The sequence below is a fragment of the Salmo salar genome, chromosome ssa18 (assembly GCF_905237065.1).
Source record: "Salmo salar chromosome ssa18, Ssal_v3.1, whole genome shotgun sequence".
In the NCBI taxonomy this organism is placed as follows: Eukaryota; Metazoa; Chordata; class Actinopteri; order Salmoniformes; family Salmonidae; genus Salmo; species Salmo salar.
Window position 1 is genome coordinate 18,186,774 of NC_059459.1, and position 21,835 is coordinate 18,208,608.

The window sequence follows — 21,835 nt, forward strand, 5'->3', positions numbered from 1 at the left end:
TAGAGGAGGTCATTGGGCTGGGAATCAGAAATATCCTGTGCGAGAGAGGCAGGTTGAGGTTTCCAGGGTTAGAGTAGTGCAGAAGTTGTCATATGTTGAGGCAGTGGTGTGGAGGCTGTGCTTTGGCAAAGTGGGTGGGGTTATATCCTACCTGTTTGGCCCTGTCCGGGGGTTTCATCGGGTGGGGCCACAGTGTCTCCTGACCCCTCCTATCTCAGCCTCCAGTATTTATGCTGCAGTAGTTTATGTGTCGGGGGGCTAGGGTCAGTCTGTCACATCTGGAGTATTTCTCTTGTCTTTTCCGGTGTCCTGTGTGAATTTAAATATGCGCTCTCTAATTCTCTCTTTCTCTCTTTCTTTCTTTCTCTCTCTCGGAGGACCTGAGCCCTAGGACCATGCCTCAGGACTACCTGGCTTGATGACTCCTTGCTGTCCCCAGTTCACCTGGCCGTGCTGCTGCTCCAGTTCCAACTGTTCTGCCTGCAGCTATGGAACCCTGACCTGTTCACTGGACATGCTACATGTCCCAGACCTGCTGTCCCAGACCTGCTGGAACCCTGGCCTGTTCACCGGACGTGCTACCTGTCCCAGACCTGCTGTTTTCAACTCTCTAGAGACAGCAGGAGCGGTAGAGATACTCTCAAAGATCGGCTATGAAAAAGCCAACTGACACTTACTCTTGTGTTACTGACTTGTTGCACCCTCGACAACTACTGTGATTATTATTATTTGACCATGCTGGTCATTTATGAACATTTGAACATCTAGGCCATGTACTGTTATAATCTCCACCCGGCACAGCCAGAAGAGGACTGGCCACCCCTCATAGCCTGGTTCCTCTCTAGGTTTCTTCCTAGGTTTTGTCCTTTCTAGGGAGTTTTTCCTAGCCACCGTGCTTCTACACCTGCATTGCTTGCTGTTTGGGGTTTTAGGCTGGGTTTCTGTACAGCACTTTGAGATATCAGCTGATGTATGAAGGGCTATATAAATACATTTGATTTGATTTGAAGAAAGTAGAGGAAGATGGGTTAAGGGTACAGTAGATCTGTATCAGTACAGAGGGATGAGCCAACAAGTGATATATGTTTTAGTAAGATTGGATTTTTAGCATTTATAGCAATGGTTATCAACTGTACTCCAGGGATGGAACATAAGTCACAGAAAATAGAGGTTGTGGTGGCAGCTGCATAGAGGTATTTGGGTGTGCGAGACTTGACATCAGAAGAGTTGCAGGGTGTGTTAAGTGGTGGTGTCCCACCCTTTCAGGATGTTGGCCTATGCTAGGACTAAATATATTTAAATAGTGGAGTAGGTGGTGTTATTTTTATTTGTTTTTGAGTGTAGTGTTAGATGGTAGGGTATTTGCTTATTTATTTATATTTTTAAGCAAAGTATAAGGCAGTTTTACTCCAGTCTAGTAGGTGGCGGGGATGCAACATTCATTGGTTGCCAAGCGCCGTTAAACCTCATCGAAGAAGAGGAAGTGCTGGTGACGGAAGACTAGTACATATGTTAATAACAGCGCTGGTGTCGAGAACTGAACGTCGACCGATTATCTGGTAAGGAAGAAATTTAAACAGTAGAAGAATTGCTCAGCTAAAATGATCAGTGCATACTATCTCCATGTGTATACAAATGTATATTATGTCAACATCGAATAGTGTTATTTTTCACACACATTCTGATGCGTGTCCATTGCTATATTCATTTGTGCGGCGCTGCTATATTCATTTGTGCGGCGCTGCATTTGGTCGTGTCTAAGCTTAAAGTCCATCTTCATTCGTTCAATTATTCCTTTGCACAAATTGTGCTGACAACTGGTTTAAATTATATCGAGTAGGCTACACTATAATATCAAACGTAAGAGCCGTTTCAATGCTAATGGATGGACCCGTGGAAACTATTTTTAAGTGTGCACTAGAGGTCGACCGATTATGATTTTTCGATACCGATGCCGATTATTGGAGGGCCAAAAAAACCGATGCAGATTAATCGTCCGATTTATTATGATTTTTTTTTTTATATGTATATATATACACACACACACACACACACACACAGCTCTGAAGTGACAACGATACTGAAGAGTCTGCTTAGGAGACAAATACTCTCAACTGTTTAAATAATAAAAATAGAGTTTAAGTTACCTGTGATGAATGCTGAAAACAAAAACTGTAATTTCTATATGCAGGAAATCCTATTTTAATAATGGGCATGGTAAGAATTGACTACCAAAGTGCGAGTCATAATTCCCATGACACCTTCTAGCAAAATCTGAAAAGCGGTTCCTTCATTTATTCCATAGGATATTTTTAGATTAACTTAAAATAAGGTCTGTGTTTGGTTTAGGCTTACACCACCTTGCCAATTTTATAACTGTGTAGATATCCATAGGATACAACTCTGATCAATATAAGCGAAGATAATATTTTTTGTAGAGTGGATTTATGAAAATATGTTAACAAACGTTATCTAGTGAGATTTACACGGGTATCAAAACGCAGAGGCGGTTTAAGCACAAAACACAGACCTTATTTGAAGTAGATCAAGACATTCTCTATGGAAGACATGAACGGTAAAATAACGAAGGAACCCCTTTCAAGTTCAGCCGCAAGTTATTACAGGAATTATGACGCGTCGACTATTTCGCTCTAAACCATATACCTTTGACTATTACGAGCCTGCTGCTGCCTACCACCACGCAGTCAGACTGCTCTATCAAATATCAAATCATAGACTTAAATATAATATAATAAACCTTAGTTTCCGGATTTGACCATATTAATGACCTATCATCTCGAAAACATTATTCTTTCAGTGACATACGGAACCGTTCCGTATTTTATCTAACGGGTGGCATCCATAAGTCTAAATATTCCTGTTACATCGCACAACCTACAATGTTATTTCATAGTTCCGTAAAATTCTGGCAAATTAGTTCGCAACGAGCCAGATTCTGTATACCCTGATTCTGCGTGCAACGAACGCAAGAGAACTGACACAATTTCACCTGGTTAATATTGGCTGCTAACCTGGGTTTCTTTTAGCTAAATATGCAGGTTTAAAAATATATACTTCTGTGTATTGATTTTAAGAAAGGCATTGATGTTTATGGTTAGGTACAGTCGTGCAACGATTATGCTTTTTTTTCGCAAATGCGCTTTTGTTAAATCATCCCCGTTTGGCGAAGTCTGCTGTCTTTGTTAGGAAGAAAGTGTCTTCACAGTTCGCAACAAGCCAGGCGGCCCAAACTGCTGCATATACCCTGACTCTGTTTGCAAGAGAAGTGACACATTTTCCCTAGTTAAAAGAAATTCATGTTAGCAGGCAATATTAACTAAATATGCAGGTTTAAAAATATATACTTGTGTATTGATTTTAAGAAAGACATTGATGTTTATGGTTAGGTACACGTCGGAGCAAAGACAGTCCTTTTTCGCAAACGCGCACCACATCGATTATATGCAAAGCAGGACAGGCTAGATAAACTAGTAATATCACCAACCATGTGTACTTAACTAGTGTTTATGATTGATTTATTGTTTTTTTATAAGATAAGTTTAATGCTAGCTAGCAACTTACCTTGGCAACGTAAAGCAGGTGGTTAGAGTGTTGGGCTAGTTAAAGTAAGGTTGCATCCCCAAGCTGACAAGGTAAAAATCTGTCGTTCTGCCCCTGAACAAGGCAGTTAACCCACCGTTCCTAGGCCGTCATTGAAAATAAGAATGTGTTCTTTAACTGACTTGCCTAGTTAAATAAAGGTTTAAAAAAATAATAATAATAATCGGCAAATCGGTGGCCAAAAATACCGATTACCGATTGTTATGAAAACTTGAAATCGGCCCTAATTAATTGGCCATTCCGATTAAACGGTCGACCTCTAGTGTGCACGGGCCAGGAGTTTTTCCTGACCAAACAAAACAACTGGCAGTCTGGCATAATGGGGAGTAGGATGTACACCAATGGCCACTGCTTGGTCGTGATGAGCTACAGTGCTGGCTTTTGTTCCTGCCCAACTCTAACCCAACAATGGTTTTAATCAGATTTTTTGGTGGTGACTAGTTCATCTACCCAGGATGTCCTTATTATTAGACACTGGGCAAATCAGGACACCTCCATTTCAAGATTGACATTTAAACTATGTGGCCATCCCCATGAGCCTATGTGTAACACAAACCTCTTTAGTATAACCTCTTTAAATCGCTGTAACTGTCTTACCACCTCTCTCTCCCGGGCCTCACTGGCAGACATGTTGCCTGTGTTGGTGGTCCATGGGGGAGCGGGGCACATCCCTAAAAAGCGTGTGCAGCTGTCTTGTGCTGGGGTCCGGGCTGCAGTCAGGGGGGGATACTCCAAACTCCAGGGGCAGGGCAGTGCCATGGATGCTGTGGTGGAGGCCGTCACTCTGCTGGAGAATGACCACCACTACAACGCAGGTAAACACACACCCATGACTAGGGCCTGGAGTCTTTCCTAGCCAGGTCACAATATTAACATGGAATTACCAATTAATTATTCATTTATCTTGTACTTTTTTGTTGTTGTTGTAAATACCAGTAGAAACAGTACCATCAAATGAAGTGCTACCAGATTTTACTGTCAATGACACTAACCTGGATAAAGAAAGGTTGATAAAGAATATCACATTTTATTGGTCACATACACGTGTTTAGCAGATGTTATTGCAGGTGTAGTGAAATGTGTGTGCTTCTAGCTCCAACAGTACAGTAATATCTAACAGTTTCACAACATACACTCAAAATACACATAAATCTAAGTAAAGAATGGATATACATATATGTCAGAGTGACATTGGACTAAGATAGTGGAATAGTATAGAGTACAGTATACAGTTGAAGTCGGAAGTTTACATACACTTAAGTTGGAGTCATTGAAACTAATTTTTCAACCACTCCACAAATGTATTGTTAACAAGCTATAGTTGCATGACACAAGTAATTTTTCCAACAATTGTTTACAGACAGATTATTTAACTTATAATTCACTGTATCACAATTCCAGTGGGTCAGAAGTTTACATACACTAAGTTGACTGTGCCTTTAAACAGCTTGGAAAATTCCAGAAAATTATGTCATGGCTTTAGAAGCTTCTGATAGGCTAATTGACATAATTTGAGTCAATTGGAGGTGTACCTGTGCATGTATTTCAAGGCCTACCTTCAAACTCAGTGCCTCTTTGCTTGACATCATGGGAAAATCAAAAGAAATCAGCCAAGACCTCCACAAGTCTGGTTCATCCTTGGGAGCAATTTCCAAACGCCTGAAGGTACCACGTTCATCTGTACAAACAATAGTATGCAAGTATAAACACCATGGGACCACGCAGCCGTCACACCGCTCAGGAAGGAGACACGTTCTGTCTCCTAGAGATGAACGTACTTTGTTGCAAAAACTGCAAATCAATCCCAGAACAACAGCAAAGGACCTTGTGAAGATGCTGGAGGAAACGGGCAGAAAAGTATTTATATCCACAGTAAAACGAGTCCTATATCGACATAACCTGAAAGGCCGCTCAGCAAGGAAGAAGCCACTGCTCCAAAACCACCATTAAAAAAGCCAGACTACGGTTTGCAACTGCACATGGGGATAACGATCGTACTTTCTGGAGAAATGTCCTTTGGTGGGATGAAAGAAAAATAGAACAGTTGGCCATAATGACCATCATTATGTTTGGAGGAAAAAGGGGGAGGCTTGCAAGCCGAAGAACACCATCCCAACCATGAAGCATGGGGGTGGTAGCATCATGTTGTGGGGGTGCTTTGCTGCAGGAGGGACTGGTGCACTTCACAAAATAGATGGCATCATGAGGGAGGAAAATTATGTGGATATATTGAAGCAACATCTCAAGACATCAGTCAGGAAGTTAAAGCATGGTTGCAAATGGACAATGACCTCAAGCATACTTCCAAAGTTGTGGACAAATGGCTTAAGGACAACAAAGACAAGGTATTAGAGTGGCCATCACAAAGCCCTGACCTCAATCCCATAGAAAATTTGTAGGCAGAACTGAAAAAGCGTGTGCGAGCAAGGAGGCCTACAAACATGACTCGATTACATCAGCTCTGTCAGGAGGAATGGGCCAAAATTCACCCAACTTATAGTGGGAAGCTTGTGGAAGGCTACCCGAAATGTTCGACCCAAGTTAAACAATTAAAAGGCAATGCTACCAAATACTAATTGAGTGTATGTAAACTTCTGACCCAGTGGGAATGTGATGAAAGAAATAAAAGCTGAAATAAATCTCTCTACTATTATTCTGACATTTCACAGTCTTAAAATAAAATGGTCATCTTAACTGACCTAAAACAGGGAATTTTTACTAGGATTAAATGTCAGGAATTATGAAAAACTGAGTTGAAATGTATTTGGCTAAGGTGTATGTAAACTTCCAACTTCAACTGTATACATATGAGCTGATGCAATATTTACAAACAATTAAAGTGACTAAGAGTACAGTTTATACATATGAGATGAGTAATGCAAGATACGGAGACATTATTAAAGTGGCTAGTGATCCATTTCTAAATGTGGCCAGGTATTCCTAATCTATGTCTATAGGCAGCCCCCTCTGATGTGCTAGTGATGGCTGTTTAACAATCTGATGGCCTTGAGATAGAAACTGTTTTTCAGTCTCTCGGTACCAGCTTTGATGCACCTGTACTGACCTCACCTTCTGGATGATAGCGGGGTAAACAGGCAGTGGCTCGGGTGGTTCATGTCCTTGATGATCTTTTTGGCCACCCTTTGGCATCAGGTGCTGTAGGTGTCCAGGAGGGCGGGAAGTTTGCCCCCGGTAATGCGTTGGGCAGACCGTACCACCCTCTGGAGAGCTTTGCGTGTTTTGATACAGCCCGACAGGATGCTCTCAATTGTGCATCTGTAAAAGTTTGAGTGTTTTAGGTGTTAAGCCAAATTTCTTCAGCCACCTAAAGTTGAAGAGGCGTTGTTGCGCCTTCTTCACCACACTGTCTGTGTGGGTGGACCATTTCAGTTTGTCAGTGATGTGTATGCCGAGGAACTTGAAGCTTTCCACCATCTTCACTGCGGTCCCATCGATGTGGATAAGGGGGTGCTCCCTCTGCTGTTTCCTGAAGCCCATGATCATCTTAGTTTTGTTGACATTGAGTGAGAGGTTATTTTTCTGGCACCACACTCCCAGAGCCCTCACCTCCTCCTTGTAGGCTGTCTCATCATTGTTGGTAATCAAGCCTACTACTTTTGTGTTGTCTGCAAACTTGAGGATTGAGTTGGAGGTGTGCTTGGCCACGCAGTCATGGGTGAACAGGGAATACAGGAGGGGGTTGAGCACTGTCCCTTGTGAGGCTCCGGTGTTGAGGATCAGCGAAGAGGTGTTGTTTCCTACCTTCACCACCTGGGGGCGACCCGTCAGGAAGTCCAGGACCCAGTTATACAGGGTGGGCTTCAGACTTGATGATGAGCTTGGAGGGTACTATAGTGTTGAATGCTTAGCTATAGTCAATGAACAGCATTCTTACATAGGTATGCCTCTTGTCCAGATGGGATAGGTCAGTGTGCAGTGTTGTGGCGATTGCATCGTCTGTGGATCTATTGGGGGCGGTAAGCAAATTGAAGAGGGTCTAGGGTGGCAGGTAAGGTGGAGGTGATATGATCCTTGACTCTCAAAGCACTTCATGATGACAGGTGAGTTCTACGGGACGATAGTCATTTAGTTCAATTTCCTTTGCTTTCTTAGATACAGGGACAATGGTGGCCATCTTGATGCATTAGGGGACAACAGACTCGGATAGGGAGAGATTGAATATATCTGTGAACACACCAGCCAGCTGGTCTGTGCATGCTCATAGGACGCGGCTAGGGATGCCGTCTGGGCCAGCAGCCTTGTGAGGGTTAACGTGCTTAAATGTCTTACGTCGGCCACGGCTAAGGAGAACCCACAGTCCTTGGTAGCGGGTCGTGTTGGTGGCACTGTATTATCCTCAAAGTGAGCGAAGAAGGTGTTCAGCCTGTCCGGAAGCAAGACGTCGTTGTCCGCGACTTGGCTGGTTTTCCTTTTATAATCCGTGATTGCCTGTAGACCCTGCCACATACGTCTGGTGTCGGAGCCATTGAACTGGGACTCAACTTTGTCCCTATACCGACGTTTAGCCTGTTTGATTGCCTTGCAGAGGGAATAACTACACTGTGTGTAATCTTCCATATTCCCAGTCTTCTTGCCCTGGTTAAATGCAATGGTTCGTGCTTTCAGTTTTGCACGAATGCTCCCATCTATCCACGGTTTCTGGTTGGGGTAGGTTTTAATAGTCACAGTGGATACATCATCTCCTATGCACTTCCTGATAAACTCATTCACCATATCGGTATATGTGCCGATATTATTTTCTGAAGCTACTCTGAACTTATCCCAGTCCGCGTGGTCAAAACATTCTTGAAGCGTGGATTCCGATTGCTCAAACCAGCGTTGAATAGTCCTCACCACGGGTGCTTCCTGTATGAGTTTTTGCCTATAGGAGGGGAGGAGCAAGATGGAATCGTGGTCCGATTTGCCGAATGGAGGGCGGGGGATGGCCTTATATGCATTCTGGAAGGTAGTATAGCAATGGTCGAGGGTTTTAGCAGCGCGATTACAGCAATCAATATGTTGATAGAATTTAGGGAGCCTTTTCCTCAAATTTGCTTTGTTAAAATCCCCAGCTACAATAAATGCAGCCTCAGGATATGTGGTTTCCAGTTTGCATATTTTATTATGCAGAGATTGGACATTAGCGAGTAAAATACTGGGGAGCGGTGGATGGTGTGCACGCTTCCTGAGTCGGACTAGAAGACCGCCTCGAGTACCTCTCCTTCGCCGGCGTTGTTTTGGGTCTGCCTCTGGAATACGTTTGATTGCTCTTGGGAGAGTAAACAAGGGATCTGCTCCAGGGAAGTCGTAATCTTGGTCATAATGATGGTAGTTCTGGTGAGTTACCGCCGCTCTAATATCCAATAGTTCTTCCCGGCTGTATGTAATGACACAACAATTCCTGAGCTAATAAAGTAAAAGATGGTACATAAACAAACAAAATACTGCGGAGTTGCTTAAGAGCTAGTCGCGATGCTGCCATCTCCGTTGGCGCCATAATCTGAAGACATGTCTCTGAGTCCTCTTGTATCTCTGCATGCATCAGGGCTAGGCTCGGTGTTGAACATTAAGGGCGAGGTGGAGATGGACGCCATCGTGATGGACGGGAGATATCTGGCCAGCGGAGCTGTCTCTGCGGTCAGAAAAGTGGCCAACCCTGTCCAACTGGCCAGACTGGTCATGGACAAGGTACTGTGCACACACACAATTTGCTTAGACAAAGTGTTGATCATACAGCAGTTCAGGGTGTTTGGTATTTTATTAGGATCCCCATTAGCTGTTGCAAAAGCAGCAGCTACTCTTCCTGGGGTCCACATGAAACATGATAATGACAGTACAGAATATTAATAGACAAGGACAGAACTACATCAAATGATTTTTAAATCTAAAGGCACACGTAGCCTACATATCAATGCATACACACAAACTAGGTCAAATCGGGGAGAGGCATTGTGCCGTCAGGTGTTGCTTCATCTGTTTTTTGAAACCCGACGCACTTTCCCACAGCGCTCTCTCACGCGTAAGCAAGTGAGGTACAGTATATTCTCTACATCTTGAACATTGTTCCCCATTGAATGAGCCCGTTACCCATTGCAGACGAGCCATCTGTGTCTGACTGGAGAGGGTGCCAGTCAGTTTGCCCGGGCGATGGGTGTACCCGAGGTGCCTGAGGAATCACTGATCACAGAGTATGCCCGTATGCGCTGGAAGAACAACCTGGCAGCTGATGCCAACCCGGTGGAGTGCCAGATGTAAGATAAAGCATGACATGATATTTCATACCATAGAGTTGAATACATTAGATAGATATTGAAATGGATTGTAACATGATGAGATGTATGATAGTGGGACCTGATAGAACATAGCATGGCATGATAATATTGCATGATAGATGTTAATGACATTTTTAATTGAAGTATGTCTGTCACAGGGGGAAGATGGGTACGGTAGGGGCGGTGGCGGTGGATGCAGAGGGGAACATAGCCTGTGCCACCTCCACCGGTGGCATGCTGAACAAGATGGAGGGCAGGGTGGGGGACACAGCATGTATCGGTGAGACATCTGATGTTATGTCATATGAGGTAAAGAGATGTGGAGAGGAAGTAGGCGACAGAAAGAGAGGAGTGGAGAAATGAGGAAGAGACCTGCAGCTTTAACAGTGATCCAGAAAGCTGAGTGGCTTGGTGAACCCTGACCTCTGAGACGTGGAGGAATGTGTGGTGGTGTGGAGCCACTCACTCACGACCTGCTGGGTTAATGTTTCATTATGGAGATTATTACAGCCAGCAGTCTGAACAACACACACTGCTACCTCACACTCATAGATTGTTTCATAAAAGTACAGAGGCACAGGCATACAGTACGTACACAACATATGCACATACATTTACACACATACACACAACAGGGGTTAAACAATCTATTACTTGCATGTAATTGAAGTGGTAAGTGGAGTCTCATGGTGAGAAATGTTCTCATGTTAATCAGTGATGCTGGTAAACAATCAATGATCAGCTATGCAATTCACCCAAATATCCCCATTCACTGACATGCCTTTAGAAGTGAATCGCTGTCAAGAGTTTCATAGATCACTAGTTTACAAATGTAAGGGCTACCTGGAAACGTTCTGAGCCCTCACCTGCTATATACTGAGTGCTGAGTGTAGAGTTGGTAACCCACCACAGGTTGGTAGGAACCAGGTTTTGGGATAAATGGCAAAAATAAGTTCTGAGGTTTACACAGGTTTAGGAGACCTTATAAGTTCTGTTCTATGAGAATGTCCGTTAACATGACCTTTTATAACAAATGTTATTTAGGACATATGGTCCATATACAAAGGTAGGAAGCATGCATGAACTTCACAAACACAGTTTTATAAATAAGTTGGCACAACAAAGAAACAATACTCACAGTTGAACTGAGGCACACATTAACTTGACTAGGACATCTCGTACTCCTGTAGGCCCTTCACAGCACGTCATTTCAACGTGGACATGTGGGCAATATTTGGTTGAGCAGTGATCAATGAGATGTCAACCTTTGTTCACCCTTTCAAAAAGACAACCAGAAGATTGAATTGCTAATGTGGTATCACTATGCTTTCAACCATTTAAAAGCACAACCAAATTCCAATGGAAGAACAATGTCAGATTTTGGTTTAGTTGTAATCTAAATATGTGGTATCACTGCACTTTCAACCATTTTTAAAAGCGCAACAAAGTTCAAATAAGAATGCAATGTCTGTACAAAAAAACTAACAAATGCATACAAAGATAACCCCAACCCATTTCCCCCCCCCCATTTCCCATCCACTCGCCTGTTTATTTTGTAGCAATGCTGCCTGTCAGCAGTAATCTTCTCAGATTGAGAGATTCAAGGGGCTATCATCGTTAAGTAACACACTAGATGCAAAGCATTGAATATACAGTATAAAATAATGCACTTTGAAATACATTTTGTAACTTTGCCCCAGAAGCATTTAACTGCAGGGGACTCCCCTTGGAATGTGCCTACCTGATTTAGGGAACACACTGAACAGTTGGGAGTTGGGGCCAATGTTATCGTAAAACGTTTCCTCTGTGTTAAATTTAAAATCCATAAATTGATGGTTCGGATTATGGGATGCCAAGGTCATATTTTTCCATATTGTATTCCAGTTAAAGGGTTGTTCAGATTCAATTAGATATGTCGACCATACTTTAACGGATAGCTCAGAATATGGTGCTTTCCAAAACTTGTTTATATACACTACATGACCAAAAGTATGTGGACACCTGCTCGTCGAACATCTCATTCCAAAATCATGGGCATTGCTGCTATAATAGCCTCCTCCTCCGCAGTTGGCGTTCCAATTCATCCCAAAGGTGTTCGATGGGGTTGAGTTCAGGGCTCTGTGCAGGCCAGTCAAGTTCTTCCACACCGATCTCTACAAACCATTTCTGTATGGAACTCGTTTTGTGCATTGTCATGCTGGAACAGGAAAGGGCCTTCCCCAAACTGTTGCCACAAAGTTGGAAGCACAGAATAATCTAGAATGTCATTATATGGTGTAGCATTCATATTTCCCTTCACTGGAACTAAGGGGCCTAGCACAAACCATGAAAAACAGCCCCAAACCATTATTTTTCCTCCACCAAACTTTACAGTTGTCCTATGCATTGGGGCAGGTAGCGTTCTCCTGGCATCCACCAAAACCAGATTCATCGGTCGGACTGCCAGATGATGAAACCCATTTTCATGAAGCTCCTGACGAACAGTTCTTGAGCTGTCATTGTTTCCAGAGGCAGTTTGGAACTCGGTAGTGAGTGTTGCAACCGAGGACAGACAATTTTTATGTGCTTCAGCACTCGGCGTCACCCTTTCTTTGAGCGTGTGTGGCCTACCACTTCACTATTGAGCCGTTATTGCTCCTAGACTGCGGCTCTATCAGGGCAGAAATTTGACAAACTGACTTGTTGGAAAGGTGACATCCTGTGACAGTGCCACTTTGAAAGTCACTGAGCTCTTCAGTAAGGCCATTTTACTGCCAATATTGGTCTATAGAGATTGCATGGCTGTGTGCTAGAATTTATACACCTGTCAGCAACCAGTGTGGCTGAAATAGCCGAATCCACTAATTGTGTATATATAGTGTATTACAGAGATCAGTCCTTTCGAGAGCCCAATTAATAGAGGTCTTCACAGATCCACCTGTACCCGAATACCCGATCAGGACCAGAGCAGTCCGGATCCAGAATTCTAAATAATGTCACTGGTCTGGGTCAGATCTGATTGTCATTTAACTGACTAGGCCCATACAGACCAGAAGGCGACTGCTGCAGTAAAGCGAGAGAGACATTTTATAATGTATGCTGCTGCTTTTGCTTTGTACAAGTATGGCGCGTGTATGTTGTTGTTGGCCAATCATAAGTAAGTAATCAAAGCGGCAATAGGCTACAGTCATAGAGCCTCCGTGTGTCGCAAAAGTTAGGCTGCTACTTAATATTCTAAATTAAGTTATTTGTAACTGTAGGATGATAAAGAACATGCACTGCTGCCTCAATTAGCCAAGTTAGCTAATGTTAGCTAGCGTCTCCCGGTTTGATGCAGTCAAGACATGTACTACGTAATCATATTTGATGATACATTAAATAACCCAGCAAAGGCAGCTATTAGTCTACTATAGCTGGAGTCCGCTTGGCTGCTGTCTCTCGTCTCCCCCTCCCTTCTCACTCGCTCACAGTACGGCCCCTCCACCACCTGCTAGAGCGGCACCTCTCTCCTCTCGTGCTTTGTCAGCTCCGGTTAATAAAGTAGCTTAAAAGATTACTTTTCTGCTGCTTCTCTCACTCAGATGGGACCGGGTCTGGATCTAACCAGGTATATACGGAACGGGTCTAGTTGTCCTCAGGTCCGTTCGGAACGGGTCTCTATATTTAAAAAATCTATTTATGCATGTCGGGCTGTGTGGGAAAGCCCCAGGTCCATTTTGGAGCGGGTCCAACTTTTTGGACCTGTGAAGACCTTTATCTCGGTCTTTACCTCTTTATAAATGTGTACATTTTATTCGGGATCGTTTACCTTGCCATATATATTTTGAAACCGCACTATGAATTTTACCCCAATAGACAGAAGGGGGAGCGTTCAACTATAGAAATTTAGCCATGGCAATATATTCATTTTGACAATAGATATTCTGCTGGTTAAAGCAACTGGGATATTATTCCATCTGCTGAGGTCGTTTTGAATTGATTTGAGCTTTCTGTTAAAGTTTCTGGTAATGGTATTATCTAAGGAATACAGTACCAGTCAAGTTTGGACACACATACTAATTCAAGGGTTTTTGAGTGCTGAAGCTCATTGCCTTGATGACTTTGCACACTCTTGGCATTCTCTCAACCAGCTTCATGAGGTAGTCGACTGGAATGCATTTCAATTAACGGGTGTGCCTTGTTAAAAGTTAATTTGTGGAATTTCTTTCCTTAATGCGTTTGTGCCAATCAGTTGTGTTGTGACAAGGTAGGGGTGGTATATATATATTTCCACTGGTCTAATATCCATATTCAGTACCTTCTGGTACTGTATATCTACTCCCAAATATTTAATATGGGAAACGATTGGGATTCCGTAAGTAGAGATCAGTGGAGGCTCCTCAGAGGAGGAAGGAGAGGACGAGCCTCAGTGAATTTAATAAAAATGTTAATGGTAAAACATTTAAAGTTATCCTTTTTAGATAACTATATAAATATAATCACGTCACCAAATGATTTAAACACACTTTTGCAAATAAAGTGTACAGTAGCCTCAACAGCACTCTGTAGGGTAGCACCTTGGTGTAGCCGGAGGACAGCTAGCTTCCGTCCTGCTCTGTGTACATTGACATCAATACAAGACCTAGGAGGCTCATGGTACTTATACAGTAATTATGACAACTTCCAGAGGATGTCCTCCAGCTTATCACAGCTCTTTCAGCATGAACTGACATGTTATCCACCCAATCAAAGGATCAGAGAATGAATCTAGTACTGAAAGCGTAAGCTACAGCTAGCTAGCTAGCACCTAGCTAGTTGTTCCACTGGATATCATAAGGTGAATGCACCATTTTGTAAGTCGCTCTGGATAAGAGCGTCTGCTAAATGACTTAAATGTAAATGTAGCACTGCAGTATATAACATGTGGTGAGTAGTTAACTCAAAGAGAGAGAACAACAACAGTTGAACAGTTTTGAACAAATTAATTTCTTCCAAAATGAAGACGAAGCAATATAGAGAGATTTATTTTTTTCAGTTTCACTTAGCTAGCAAATGCAGCTGGCTAGTTTAGCCTACTGAAACACCCTGCTCAAACAGAGGGATGTTATGTTAGCTAGCTGGCTATGACTTTACAACACAACACTGGAACTCATCACAGTCAATGTATGCTGTTGGTATTACAAATGTATTGCCACCGGGGCCCACCGGTGTAACTGCTTACTGACTGTACACTGTAACGTTACTGTATGATTGTAGCGGGTTTACTAACGCATTAGTTCTATTAGCTATGCTGACTATGACATTACTTTAGCTAATATGGTGACAACGATGTAGGCTGTGTGTAGTCTGCAAACGAAGGGTAGAGGTGAGAGGAGGAGAGCGCATAGATGCGAGAAGGAATACAACGTGGCAGCGTGATTCAGTGATTCTGAAAGGAGCAGAGCGGATATTGCCTGTTAGAACTATGGCTAGGGATTGGCATATATTATTTTAATCATATTAATGAAATTGGCGCCAATTCCCATATGTTCCAAGACAGACCAGAGATACAGTGCCTTCAGAAAGTATTCAGACCCCTTGACTTTTTCCACATTTTGTTACGTTACTGCCTTATTCTAAAATGGATTACATTTTTTTCCCCCTCATCAATCTACACACAATACCCTATAACGACGAAGCAAAAACAGGTTTTTAGAAATGTTTGCTAATTTATATAAAACAAACTGAAATATCACATTTAATAAGTGTTCAGACCCTTTACTCAGTACTTTGTTGAAACACCTTTGGCAGCTATTACAGCATCGAGTCTTCTTGGTTATGAAGCCACATGCTTGGTACACCTGTATTTGGGGAGTTTTTCCCATTCTTCTCTACAGATCCTCTCAAGCTCTGTCAGGTTGGATGTGGAGCGTTGCTGCACAGCTATTTTCAGGTATCTCCAGAGATGTTCGATTGGGTTCAATTCCAGGCTCTGTCTGGGCCACTCAAGGACATTCAGAGATTTGTCCCGAAGCCACTCCTTGATTGTCTTGGCTGTGTGCTTAGGGTCGTTGTGCTGTTTGAAGGTGAACATTCGCCCCAGCCTGAGGTCCTGATTGCTCTGGAGCAGTTTTTCATCAAGGATCTCTCTCTGTACTTTGCTCCGTTCATCTTTGTTTCGATCCTGACTAGTTTCCCCGTCCCTGTCGTTGAAAAACATCCCCACAGCATGATGCTGCCACCATGCTCCACCGTAGGGATGGTGCCAGGTTTCCTCCAGATGTGATGCTTGGCATTCAGGCCAAAAAGTTAAATCTTGGTTTTATCAGACCAGAGAATCTTGTTTCTCATGGTCTTAGTCATTAGGTGCCTTTTGGAAAGCTCCAAGCGGGTTGTCATGTGCCTTTTACTGAGGAGTGGCTTCCGTCTGGTCATTCTACCATGAAGGCCTGATTGATGGAGTGCTACAGAGATGTTTTTCCTTCTTGAAGGTTCTCTCATCTCCACAAAGGAACTCTAGAGCTCTGTCAGAGTTACCATCAGGTTCTTGGTCACCTCCCTGACCAAGGCCCTTCTCCCCTGATTGCGCAGTTTGGCCAGGCGGCCAGCTTTAGGAAGAGTTTTGGTGGTTCCAAACTTCTTCCATTTAAGAATGATGGAGGCCACTGTGTTCTTAGGGACCTTCAATGCTACAGACAGATCTGTGCCTCGTCACAATCCTCTGAGCTCTACGGACAATTCCTTCGACCTCATGGCTTGGTTTTTGCTCTGACGTGCACCGTCAACTGTGGGACCTTAAATAGACGGGTGTGTGCCTTTCCAAATCATGTCCAATAAATTGAATTTACCACACGTGGACTCCAGTCAAGTTGTAGAAACATCTCAAGGATAATCAAGGGAAACAGGATGCACCTGAGTTCAATTTTGAGTCTCATTGCAAAGGGGCTGAATACTTATGTAAAATAAGGTATTTCTGTTTTTATTTAATACATTTGCAAAAATGTCTAAAACTTAACAAAATGTGGAAAAGTCAAGGCGTCTGAATACTTTCCGAAGGCACTGTATTACATTTACACATTTTAGCAGACACTCTTATCCAGAGCGACTTACAGTAGTGAATGCATACATTTCATACATGTGTTTCTTTCCGTACTGGTCCCCTGTGGGAATCGAACCCACAACCCTGGCGTTGCAAACACCATGCTCTACCAACTGAGCCACACGGGACCGTGTGTATGACCATTCTCGTCTATTAAAAGCTTTTTCTGCATGGAGAGAATGCAGCACAAGGAGCTGTTGTTTCTGATGAAGCATCTAAGATATGTAATAGTGGACTGAGGTTACCCGGGTATAAGCACTTTTTAACCATCCAGCTTTGGCCCTTGTGGACCAATTTTGGTAAGTAAGTGTCGAGACGGGACGACAATGTCGTGGAAATTCACCACTAAGGACTCAAATCACAGTAAATGAAGCAATCTTTATTATCATGACCGGAGAGGTTCACTAACTCAATACAAGCCTGATGAAACTCCAAAGGGGGAGGTTCTCTTTCAGTCCTATTATACTTCTACACAAAAAAATCATATAAGCATGGTTGGTTCCTACATGTGACTGACTGATAACACACCAGGCTTCTTACCTTGAAACTGAGATATTGCATTACTCCTTTTAGTTCCCAGATCAATGTTCTGGGCGTAATGACAAATTGCTTATGAGTGATACTGGTTTACTACTTTGTCTAGTCAATCCGTCACTCGCATGAACCCAACCAAGACAGGTTATTACAAAGCAGCATTGTGCTAAACATACGATCTGATACACACAAAGAGAATTTCCATCACAACATAATTTTGGAAAACCGTTTAATATCTGTGTTTATCAAAGGGGGCGATAGTGAGAACACTGGGTGGCATCCTTAACTTTTTTATTTTTTATAAAAGCTAAATTAGTGCTGTATTCACATCTCTCCTAAATTAACCTTTGTAAATGGCGGCTGTATTAATCAATTAGAGCAAAAGTGGACCTAATTTATGAAAACATTTTTATTAAAACATGTTAAATATTCTTATTCCTATTCTTTATGTTGAATTTTTGGTTTAGTTGGAGATGTGAATCCAACATATAATTTTGTTAACTTGTCGACCAGTTAATCATCTATTTACTGTATTGTAAAAGTGTACCCGCAACCAAATATAAACATATGAAGGAGATGTATAGATTTTGTGCCACTGACTTAGTCTGGCTTTAATTCCAGTTTGTCTACAACTGAATAATTGATATTTAATTCATTTTTTTTCACCTTTATTTAACCAGGTAGGCTAGTTGAGAACAAGTTCTCATTTACAACTGCGACCTGGCTAAGATAAAGCAAAGCAGTGTGACCCAGACAACAACACAGAGTTACACATGGAGTAAACAATAAACAAGCCAATAACACAATAAACAAGTCAATGACACAGTAGGAAAAAAAGTCTATATACAGTGTGTGCAAAAGGCATGAGGAGGTAGGCAATAAATAGGCCATAGGAGCGAATAATTACAGTTTAGCAGATTAACACTGGAGTGATAGATGAGCATATGATGATGTGCAAGTAGAAATACTGGTGTGCAAAAGAGCAGAAAAGTAAATAAAATAAAAACGGTATGGGGATGAGGTAGGTAGATTGGGTGGGCAATTTACAGATGGACTATGTACAGCTGCAGCAATATGTTGGATTCACGTCTCCATCTCAACCAAAACCAAAGTTAAAGAATAGGACTTAATCTAATCAAACTTTAAATTCCCTTTTAAATAAAGTTTGATTTGATTTAGCCCTATTCTTTAACTTTGATTTTTGGTTGAGATGTTGATGTAAATCCAGCATATTAATGATTAACTTGAAGATTACATTTGAAATCAGGCCTCAAGCTTTGGTAATTTGTCTATTTTTAGCTGAACCCTGGGTTAAATTGAAACAATAGCTGCTGATGACTTTGCAAATGCTATGTCGGCCTAAATAGTATGATTGATGTATTGTTGCATTTCATTTGCTGTTAAATCTACCCTTTGGAATGACTTCGATAGCAACCGTTAATATACAGTATTTAGTTATTAAGAGATCTCTCAATAATTATTCTCACTGATGGCACATTGGTAGTAGTCAGTTAGAAATATAAAAGCTAAGCAGTGCTTGGTTAAATCCCTAGATAGGATACCAAATGAATAGTTGTAGATCAACTCTCCAGTAGGAGGTGCTGCCCAGCCTACTGTTGTTTTTTTTTCTTCTAATGGTGTGTTGAAGATCTGACATTGTTTCAAAGTTACAAATTCAACATTGTATACAAGGTTTGTCTATGTTGAAAATTGGTATCATAATTCTGTGGTTGAAATTTCAATTTTCTCAAAACAACAGTTTTTTTTTTATACAACAGGGCTTTTTTTTTTATACTCGGGTTTGTTTGCAACTTTTATTTTTGGTGCCTGTAAAGAGCATTCTGTAAATGTAGTCTATTCTATTGTTTACCTCACCATCTAGTTGCTCAAAGTGGAAACTGCACCCTCAGACAACCAGGCATGTTACAACTATTCTAGCCTTGATAGCCTGGCTAAGGTTTCCACCCCATTTCTACCAATCCATTTGTCAGATTGGTAATTCATTACGGAAGACTGATTTTTCAAGTATTCCAACGGGCTTTAAGACCACATGAAAGTCAATACATGTAGCAGATGTTTCCCTCTTATAGACATTTTACATTTTAGTCATTTAGCAGACGCTCTTATCCAGAGCGACTTACAGTAGTGAATGCATACATTTCATACATGTTTTTTCCAAACTGGTCCCCCGTGGGAATCGAACACACAACCCTGGCGTTGCAAACACCATGCTCTACCAACTGAGCCACACGGGAAAAGCAGTGTGTATGTGTTTCAGGGTGTGGGGGTTATGCTGATAACAGGGTTGGAGCGGTGTCCTCCACGGGCCATGGTGAAGCCATCATGAAGGTCACTCTGGCTAGACTCATCCTCTTCCACATGGAGCAAGGTAACACACACACAATTTATGAAAAAAACGATTGATTGATAAACTGATGATTGACATGCAATCTTCAGTAACTCCATCCATTTATAACCTCATCCATGCATCAATCCATCCATTCATCCTCCCTCCCTGATATGTGTCCCATGCAGGGCGCAGCGCGGAGGCAGCAGCAGATGAGGCCCTGGCCTATATGAAGGAGAGGGTGGGGGGTCTGGGGGGAGTGGTGGTGGTAGACCCCCAGGGTGAATGGTCTGCTCGCTTTAGCAGCTTGCAGATGGCCTGGGCTGCAGCCCAGCAACAAACACTCCACTATGGCCTGTATGCTGGAGAACACTTCACACAGAACATAGACGACCCCTACTAACACACACACCTCACGTTTGTGTTGAGAGAGAGTCTAAAAGAAACCCTACAAACAAGCATAGGTAAACAATCCATAGAAAGCACTGAATTGAAAATTTTCCGTCCACTAGACTCTTACCATAACTTTGTTTTTAGCAATCAGTATTATTTCAATTTTGTCTAATCCTCAGATCAATGCTCATATCTAGAGCCAGTGTTTGGAAAGTGTTGATCAACTGCCAAATGTAACTATGAAGGAATAAAGCGTGTTTTAAAAACAAACAGGCTGTCCTTTCTGAGGAGTTTTCAGTGCCTCATTTGGAGTCCTTAACAGCCATGATTGTTCATGGAATGCATAAATACTAGCAGAGAGTTACACACAAAGTTGACACGTGGAGTGTGTGTCCCTTACATGTACTGTGGCCTGCTGGCAAAGGTCATGTGCCACTCGGTTTACTCCACTAGATGGTGCAGAATATCAAGATTGTCTAAAGGTTATTTTACATCAATTTGCTTTGGTTGGTTTCTGTCGGATCTCCTTATCTCAGGGGGTGTAGGGGTGTAGTCGGTTCACAAATTCCGGTTTAAATCAGTCTGAAGTGGTGTCCTCTGCCAGTCTTCTGTCCTTCCCCTGCCTGGTTTGAAAATGGACCAAAAATCCAGTCTGCTCTAATCAGTACTGGTGATGTAAAGGAGACAGAGATGATGCCATGTGTTATCTGCTGAAATAGGGTAGATTTAATTGAGACAGGACAGGTGTGGTATAGAGGGGTCTGAAGGTGCTTTGGGTGTCAACACTGCCACTCACTCTGCCAATACCCCCATTGTACATTACTGCTATGAGTACAAACAGAGAACCTCTCCTCTGACAGTCAAGACTGCTCTCCTACCCTTTCACCTACCCTTTCACCAGCTGGTTTGTTTCCTAAATCAGATTCCCTCCCTCTCGCAAAGATTGCGTCATCATCCCCTTCAATGCACAAGCATCATCCCCTTCATTTTTTGTGTGTGTTAAATAATAGTCATTTTAAAATACCTAGCACCATTACACATTTAGTAATGACAGAATGCATTTCAAACTTTAAGCACAGTAAAACCTGTGTATGACAAATACAACTATTTTAACAATAGGAATGTGGGAGAAAAGATGCTTGTGCATTGAAAAGCACACCAAAGACGCCATCAATGATAAGTGATAAAATAAACACGGCACTCCAACAAGCCCGTTTCACACATTAGCCTGCTGAATTTGCAAGATAACTTTTCTTTCATTTAGATTTCGGCACAAATGAAAACGCGACACTGACTCTCCCATAGATTGATGTTTCAGCATGGTCTCAATGAAGAGTTCTGACTCTCCCATAGATTGATGTTTCAGCATGGTCTCAATGAAGAGTTCTCTCCCTTCACAGTTCTTGCTTGGATGGGCTTCTCCTCCCTGAAACACACGAGGGACAGTGTTGTTGTAATTTTGTCAGAAAATGATGTTAAAAATGTATACAATGGTGTAGTTTGAGGGTTCTTTTAGAAGGTGGACGTATGACTCGATTTAGACATTTACACAGTTGCTGACGCCTGCCAGATCTTACAACGCCTGGATAGGTATTTAATGTATCAGCTAACCAGATATGTTATAGCAATCTG

General features: G+C 42.2%; 1 protein-coding gene across 1 annotated transcript; it reads left to right on the forward strand.

Annotated features, from left to right (window-relative positions):
- The first annotated feature begins 1,345 nt into the window (after nt 1-1,345).
- LOC106594765 (isoaspartyl peptidase/L-asparaginase) lies at nt 1,346-20,473 on the forward strand. Its single transcript, XM_045700836.1, has 7 exons — nt 1,346-1,559; nt 4,248-4,436; nt 9,167-9,309; nt 9,718-9,872; nt 10,052-10,173; nt 19,742-19,852; nt 19,999-20,473. Exons 2-7 carry the CDS (start codon nt 4,250-4,252, stop codon nt 20,211-20,213), a joined length of 933 nt encoding a protein of 310 aa, XP_045556792.1. The 5' UTR covers nt 1,346-1,559; nt 4,248-4,249; the 3' UTR covers nt 20,214-20,473.
- The last annotated feature ends 1,362 nt before the right edge of the window (nt 20,474-21,835 follow it).